The 8703-nt window shown below is 48.3% G+C and overlaps 1 protein-coding gene across 1 annotated transcript; it reads left to right on the top strand.

Annotated features, from left to right (window-relative positions):
- The first annotated feature begins 313 nt into the window (after positions 1 to 313).
- Positions 314 to 8110, top strand: LOC147100471 (uncharacterized). Its single transcript, XM_085966753.1, has 3 exons — positions 314 to 706; positions 4478 to 4589; positions 4742 to 8110. The coding sequence occupies exons 1-3, from the start codon at positions 476 to 478 to the stop codon at positions 5548 to 5550; spliced, it is 1152 nt and encodes a 383-aa protein (XP_085822879.1). The 5' UTR covers positions 314 to 475; the 3' UTR covers positions 5551 to 8110.
- Positions 8111 to 8703: the final 593 nt, after the last annotated feature.

Raw genomic sequence — 8703 nt, 5'->3', positions numbered from 1 at the left:
ATATTCAAATCTGAGTGGTTCCGTCAGTTTCTTTTGGCGATTGAACCGTGTAACAGCTGCTGGCTGACAGAATGTTGTCTGATTGATGTGCTGCAAATATTGAAACCGTGAATCCACATTAACTGAGAGCTGGAGATTGCCTTTGAATGAACGCTGCTCTGTTTGTCTGTGTCTGTCTGTATGTCCCGCCCCACTGGTGCAGCACCACCGCCGCGCGCCCACCGATCATTCTCACTGCGGGCGGGAGCGCCTGTGATTGGCAGGAATTAGTTTGATTGACGGGCCGCCTCTGAATCTGATTGGGGGAATGGCCGAGCGGGCCGCTCGCCTGTTGGGTGGGCGTGAATTTCCGGCGCTGGGGTTTCCGGCGAGCCCGGGGCTCGGGGCCTTCAGTCCGAGCAATCCTTTGTTGGCGGGCCTGGGGCCTTCAGTCCGAGCAATCCTTTGTTGGCGGGCCCGGGGCTTTCACCGGGAAATGTCGCAGAGCAAAGCTCCGAGATTCAGTGATGCAGCGGTGGAGGTTCTGGTGCAGCAGGTGAGGTCCCGCAAGGAGGTCTTCTTCCCCTCGGACGGGAGGCGGATGCCCAGGCAGACACTGCGCCAGGCTTGGAAAGAGGTAGCACTCAATGTGAACGCCGGCAGTCACATCACCAGGACAGGGATGCAGTGTCGCAAGAAGTTCAACGACCTGACTCGGAGTGCGAGGGTGAGTACGATGCCCTGCTCCCTGGACGACCAGGTGTGCGGGAAGTCGCGCCAGCTACAGCAACTCGAGCTCCGGGTTACGGAGCTTCAGCGGCGGCTGCAGTCACTGCGCTGCACCCGCAAGGCTGAGAACCTCGTGGATAGCAAGTTTCTAGAGGTGGTCACCCCGCAGCTTCAGAATGTGCAGGCAGAGAGGGAATGGGTAACCGCCACACAGAAGAGGAGGACCAGGCAGGTAGGGCAGGAATCCCCAGAGTGCATCTCGCTCGCTAACCAGTTTTCTGCTATGAATACCGGTGGGGGCAATGGTACCTCTGGGGAGTGCAGCCAGAGCCAAGTCCACGGCACCATGGGTGGCTCAGCTGCACAGGGCGGGGGGAGAAGAGGGAATTGGGACCGTTTCTGGGGGAGGTGGGGACCTGTACAAGCCAGACGGGTTGCACCTCAACAGGGCCGGAACCAATATCCTCATGGGAGGGAATGTTGGTGCTGTTCGGGAGGGTTTAAATTAGCTTGGCAGAGGGATGGGAACCTGAGAGTAGATTCAGAAGGGAGAGAAGCAAAGCTGGAAATGGAAGGCAGAAAATGAGTAATCGAGTCTGGAAGGCAGAGGAAACAAAGGCTAGAAAATAGACAACAGGAGAGTTTGGCAGTGCTAAATGGTTTATTTATGAGTCTAGGGAATAAAGCAGATGAGCTGAGGGCACAGATAGACACGTGGGAGTATGATATAGCTATTATTACTGAGATGTGACTGAAAGAAGGGCAGGACTGGCAGCTGAACATAGAAACATAGAAAAATAGAAGCAGGAGTATGTCATTCGGCCCTTCGAGCCTTTTCCGCCATTCAATATGATCATGGCTGATCTTCTATCTCAATACCACATTCCCACTCTCTCCTCATACCCCTTGAAGCCTTTTGTGTCTAGCAATCTATCTATCTCCTCCTTAAATATATTCAGTGACTTGGCCTCCACAGCCTTCTGTGGTACAGAATTCCACAGGTTCACCACCCTCTGAGTGAAGAAATTTCTCCTCATCTCAGTCCTAAATGTCCTACCCTGTATCCTGAGACTGTGACCCCTCGTTCTAGACCCCCCCAGCCAGGGGAAACATCCTCCCTGCATCCAGTCTGTCTGGCCCTGTCAGAATAAAAGTTCTCAATTGGGGAAAAGCTAATTTTACTAAGCTCAGAGGGGATTTAGCCAAAGTGGACTGGAGACAGAAACTTGAAGGTAAATCAGTGTCCGGGCAGTGTGAGGCATTCAAGAAGGAGATAGTGAGGTTTCAGAGCAATAAGTTCCCTTAAAGAAAAAGGATGGGACTAACAAATCTAGAGCTCCCTGGATGTCAAGGGTTGTACAGGGAAGGATAAAGAAAAAAAGGGAAGCCTCTTCACATCCTCTTCACAACTGACACTGCCACCTAGCTTTGTATCATCAGAAAATTTGGAAATGTTACATTTAGTCCCCTCATTGATACAGATTGTGAATAGCTGGGGCCAAGCACTGATCCTTGTGGTACCCCACTAGTCACAGCCTGCCATCTTGAAAAAGGCCCGTTTATCCCTACTCTGTTTTCTAACCATTAATCAATTCTTAATCCATGCTAGTATATTACCCCCAATTCCATGTGCCCTAATTTTGTTCACCAACCTCTTGTGTGGGACCTTATCGAAGTCCTTCTGAAAATCCAAATCCACCACATCTACCAGTTCCCCTTTGTCTACTCCACTAGTTACATCCTCAAAGAACTCCAATAGGTTTGTCAAACAGGATTTCCCTTTCATAAATCCATGTTGACTCTGCCCAATCTTACTATTAGTTTCTAAGTGCCCAGTTATTGCATCCTTTATAATAGATTCCAGCATTTTCCCAACTACTGATGTGAGTCTAAAAGGTCTGTAATTCTCTCCCTCCTTTCTTAAATAGCGGGGTTACATTTGCTATCCTCCAATCTGCCGGAACTGTTCCAGAATCTATAGAATTTTGGAAGATGACAACCAATGTGTCCACTATCCCATTGCCACCTCTTTCAAAACCCTAGGATGTAGGTCATCTGGTCCTTGGGATCCCACTAATTTTGCTAGTACTGTTTTTTTTTACTAATAATTTCTTTAAGTTCCTCATTCTCGTCACACCCTTGGTTTTCTCGTATTTCTGGGAAGTTTTTTGTGTCTTCCTCTGTGAAGATAAAACAAAGTATTTAATTTCTCTGCCATTTCCTCATTCCCCATCTCTGACTAAAGGACCTACATTTACCTTCGCCAGTCTTTTCCTTTTCACATACCTGTAGAAGTTTTTACAATCTATTTTTATATTTTTCGCTAGTTTGTGCTCATATTCCATTTTCCCTTTCTTTATCAATTTCATGGTCCCCCTTTGCTGATTTCTAAAAAGATCACAATCCTCAGGCTGACTGCTTTTTCTGGCAACTTTATAAGCTTCCTCCTTTGACTTAATACTAGCTTTAATTTCTTTTGTTAGCCATGGTTGGATCACTTTTCCTTTTGGGTTTTTATGCCCTAGAGGAATATATATTTGTTGCAAATTATGCATTATTTCCTTGAATGTTAGCCATTGTATGTCCACCTTCATACCTTTTAGTGCAGTCTCCCAATCTACCATGGCCAACTTGTCCCTCATACCCTGTAGTTTCCTCTGTTTAGATTGAAGACCTTAGTTTCAGATTGGATTACATCACTCAAACTTAATGTAAAATTCAATCATATTATGGTCACTTGTCCCTAAAGGCCCCTTTACCACAAGATTATTGATTAGCCCTTTCTCATTACACAGTACCAGATCCAGAATAGCCTATTCCCTGGTTGGTTCCTACACATACTGATCCAGGAAACCATCTTGCATGCATTCCATGTAAACTTCTCCGATTCTATGATGCCTCTAGGCTGTGATTGCCAGTGCAGTACTGAGGGAGTGCTACATGTCGGAGGTGCATTTCTCTGATGAGATGTTAAACCGAGTCTTGTGGACGTAAGCGATCTCACTGCCACTTATGAAGAGGAGCAGGGGAAACCATTTCTCCTCATTTACTCTATCAAACTCCTGCATAATGTTGAACACCTCTACTACATCTCCCCTTAAGCTTCTCTGCTCTCAGGAGAAATATCCCAACATCTCTCGTCTCTGCACACAGCTGATGTCCCTCATCCCTTGTACCATTGTGGTAACGTTCTCTGTTCTAAGGAGATAATCCCAGCTTTGCTCTCAGTCTCTCCACATAACTGAAGTTCCTTATCCCAGGTATCATTCTGGTATATCTGCCATGGCTCCGTAGGTAGCACTCTTGCCTTCCAGTTGTGGATTCAAGTCCCACTCCAGAGACTTGAGTCCATAATCTAGGCTGACACTACCATTGTCTTTCAGGTGAGATGTTAAACTGAGGCCCTATCTGCCCCCTCAGATGGATGCAACAGATCCCATGGCACTATTTTGAAGAAGAGCAGGGGAGTTCTCCTTGGTGTCCTGGGCCAATAGTTATCCCTCAGCAAGCATCACAAGAACAGATTCTCTGGTCATTTATCTCAAGATTTGACCTTGCTGTGTGCAAATTGGCTTCCATGTTTGCTACATTGCAGCACTGACGAGACTTCCAAAGTGCTTCATTGGCTGTAAAGTGCTTTGGGACTTCCTGAGGTCAGGAAAGGTGCTGTAGAGATGCAAGTTTCCTTTCTTTATATGGAGCTGCCTCAGACCTCTGCACATTCCCATTACATAAACCAGACACTAACTCAGTCCCACTCTTTCTGCAGGACAAACTGGCACACAAACCAAGGAAGAGGACCTGCATTCAAGACCTCACCCAGATGGAGCAGGAAGCCCTGGACATCATATGGATAGCCAGTAGGAGGAGAATGGAGAATGGCAAGGCTGGAGGCCTATTTCTCATATCTTCTTTCTTTCCTCAATCACATGGCCAGTGTGGCACCGTAGAGCCACATTGTGCTGCCACTCATCTGCTCCTGCCTAACCTTCTCATTACTCACTGACCATTGCCACTCTTCCCTTTGTTTCAGGTCTATATCATTACTTGGGCCCTGCTGTGCCAGAGATGGAGGGGAATCATCTTTCAGACGATGCATTGTCACCAGCTCCAACCTTCCAATACACCAGCACAGGAATCAGCGGTGGGGGAGATGGTCATTTAGAAGGATATACAGACTGTGAATCATTCATCAATAGTGAGCAGGAGCTGGCCAAAATGGAAAGGACAGTCCAGGAGATGGATGGCCGGCGGGCAAGCTCAGGTCCTCGCTATGCTGAAGAGGACAAAGAGGGAGATTTCAACAGCCCACCCTTTAAAAGGAAGATCTTCCATGTACATCATCAATTGCTCGAGGCATTAGACAGTCTGTCTAGAAGCTGCCTCACCCTGTCTGAGAGTATGGAGGAGTCCACTTCCATATTGTGTGACATTCTGCCGCAAGGCCTCACCACTCTTCAGTCTAGCATGGAACGTGTGACCAGCTCTGTGGAGGCTGTAGTGAGGCCTTCTGCGCGGGAGCCTGTGGCACCAGCACTGACATCGTTGATCGAGGCTCAAACTGGTGCCATTCAGGCTCTGGCCTGCACCATCTCCTCCGGCTTGGAAAAGCTGGGGTGTTGTATTGATAGGGGCTTTGGTGGTGTCACTGACCTCCTACAGTCTGCTCTCCCCCAGGTCAGTGTCAGTGCTGAGTCACTGCCCCATGGGAGTGGCGCAATGGGAGTGGCACGTGCTGCCCTCTCTCGGGATGACCGCTCATCTGTTCCCTCAGCACCTCCTCAACTACCAACTGTCCCTTGGCCAGGAAGCTGGCTGGACCTGACTCTCCCACAGCCATGAGGCTGGCTAGAGAAGACTTCACCATGACCAGGAAGCTGGCTAGAGCAGGCTGTCCCTCAGCCAGGAAGCCGGCTAGAGCAGGCTGTCCCTCAGCCAGGTAGCCGGCTAGAGCAGGCTGTCCCTGGGCCAGGTAGCCGGCTAGACCAGACTGCACTTGCACTGGCGGCAGCAGAGATACTTCAGTCTTCAGCCAAGCCCCCGTCGGCTCGGAGAGATCGCAGATCATGAGCATCTCGAACCCTGACTGAGCCAAAGTAGCCTTCCCCCTCCTGGTGCTGGAGCCATGCGGGCACCTTGTAGGAACACTAGAGTAGCAAAGAAGGTTGACACCTTGGTGATAATGTTGGTTCATTGTATTTGTATAAAATGTTAAACCCTTGCAATTCGGACTTTTATTACTGGGTGGATGTATTGTTAGTAATAAAGAAAGAAGAAAGACTTGCATTTCTATAGCGCCTTTCACAACCTCAGTACATCGCACAGCGCTTAACAGCCAATCAATAACTTTTTGGAGTGTAGTCACTTTTAATGTGTGAAACGTGGCAGCAAATTTGTGCACAGCAAGCTCCCACAAACAGCAACGTGATAAAAAACAGGTTTTGGTTGAGGGATAAATGATGGCTAGGACGCTGGAGAGAACGCCCCTGCTTTTCTTCAACATAGTGCGATGGGATCTTTTACATCTACCCGAGAGAGCAGACTGGGACTCTGTTTAATGTCTCATCTGAAAGACGACACTCCCTCAGTGCTGCACCTCTGACAGTGCAGCACTCTCGAGTGCCCCTCTGAGAGTGCAGCACTCTCAGTAGTGCCCCTCCGACAGTGTAGCACTCTCTCAATACTGCCCCTCCGACAGTGTAGCACTCTCTCAGTACTGCCCCTCTGACAGTGTAGCACTCAGTGCTGCCCCTCCGACAGTGCAGCGCTCTCTCAGTAGTGCCCCTCTGCCAGTGTAGCACTCAGTACTGCCCGTCCGACAGTGTAGCACTCTAAGTACTGCCCCTCCGACAGTGTAGCACTCTCTCAGTACTGCCCCTCCGACAGTGTAGCACTCTCAGTACTGCCCCTCCGACAGTGCAGCACTCTCAGTACTGCCCCTCCGACAGTGCAGCGCTCTCAGTACTGCCCCTCCGACAGTGTAACACTCAGTACTGTCCCTCTGACAGTGCAGCGCTCTCAGTACTGCCCTTCCAACAGTATAGCACTTTCTCAGTACTGCCCCTTCGACAGTGTAGGACTGCCCCTTATACCTTCCCACTGTCCAGGGCCCCAAACACCCCTTCCAGATGAAACCGCAATTTACTTGTACTTCTTGCAATCTAGTATACTGTATTCGCCGCTCACGATGTGGTTTCCTCTACATTGGGGAGACCAAATGCAGATTGGGTGACTGCTTTGCGGAACACCTCTGTTCAATCCATAAGGGTGACCCCGAGCTTCCGGTCGCCTGTCATTTTAATTCACCGCCCCATTCCCACTCGGACCTCACCGTCCTCGGCCTCTTGCATTGTTCCACGGAAGCTCACCGTAAACAATAGGAACAGCACCTCCTCTTCTGATTACGCACTTTACAGCCTTCCGGTCTCAATATCGAGTTCAACAATTTCAGATCATAACTTCGGCCCCTATTACATTTTTACTTATTTTTTATCCACACCTTTGTTTTGGCCTTTCTTCACCCCCCCCCCCCCTTTTTTCTCTCCCACATGGCAGCTATCTCCCATTCTGCCAGTGCATTTCACACCTAATCTAGAGCTGTCTTGTCTCCACTAGTCCTATCACCATCTCATCTCATTTTGAATACCTCTTAATGTCTTCTCTTTTGTTCTTTCCCAGCCTGGCCTCTTAATCTATTTCATTTCCTGTGCTTCTTTAGTCTTGACAAAGGGTTCACCTGAAACGTTGACTCTATTTTCTCTCCACGGATGTTGCCTGGCCTGCTGAGTTTTTCCAGCATTTCCTGTTGTTATTACTGACAACATGCAGCTGGGAACAGATAGGAATGCAGCAAGGTCGAATATCAAACATCAAAAGACACATAGAAGTGATAAGGGAATGGAAATGTGTGTTCGCAGCCACTCAAGTAGAGCAGTGTCTAAACATTGCCTGTCTTCTCAGGAGATAAGAATACAATTAACAAATGGTATTAGTTCAGAACACATGAATCATTGTGGCCTTGCAAGTACCCGGCCTGTTCGACAGATAACGAGAAGACATGTTTTCTCAAACTACAAACACGGCCTATGACGGGGAAGAGAGGAATGCGGGGAGTAGAATTACAATCCACATCTGTGGCTAACATGCTCCAAGGGTACCTGAGTTCAAGGGGGTGGGCCTGATAGTTGAGTGACTAACCACATAAACCAATAAAGAGTAACTGTTGTGACACTGTACATATATGCCCCATTTTGTAGTAAGAGGGTGTTGCTTATAGAATTGCATAACTTGAATGAACAACTACCCATCCCTTGCGAGTGCACCTCTTTGAAGAAGCAGGGTGACTCTCCCTTGTTAACAAGCTTCTCTTATTTGCTTTAATAAATTCTGTACTTGTCCTCAATTCCGTCTCCGTCTAGAGTTTCTCCAAATTCGAATGTAACAGTGTAGTACTCTCTCAGTACTGCCCCTCCGACAGTGCAACACTCCCTTGGTACTGGCCCGCTGACAGTGTAGCACTCTCAGTACTGCCCCTCTGACAGTGTAGCACTCTCTCAGTACTGCCCCCCTGACAGTGTAGCACTCTCAGTACTGCCCCTCTGACAGTGCAGCGCGTTCTCAGTACTGCCCCTCTGACAGTGTAGCTGTTCTGGACATTTTACATGCAGATAGCACCCTCTGGTGGTAGCTATTGTATAGCAGTGATGATCTGGACTGATGAACCATTTTATATGCAGATAGCACCCTCTGGTGGTGGTTATCGTGTTAGCAGTTTGTATGAAGCAGAGGTCATTTGACCTTTCTTCCTGTGAGAAGTCATTTGACCTCTCTACCTTTTTTCCTGTGTGACTCAGGAAGCAGAATCCCAAGAAGTAGAATTCCAGGAAGAACCTGACTTGAGTAATGGAGAATCTGCCATGAGGGGTTCCATTCACAATCCAATGTAATCTGATTTCATATGTTAGGCCAAGCGCAATATCTGTGAGTATCTTTGTT

This window comes from Somniosus microcephalus, chromosome 25, assembly GCF_052327205.1.
Source record: "Somniosus microcephalus isolate GS21.2 chromosome 25, FLI_Smic_1.0, whole genome shotgun sequence".
Classification (NCBI taxonomy): domain Eukaryota; kingdom Metazoa; phylum Chordata; class Chondrichthyes; order Squaliformes; family Somniosidae; genus Somniosus; species Somniosus microcephalus.
Note: the sequence above shows the minus strand (reverse complement) of the source record. Positions and strands in the feature narration are given on the sequence as shown.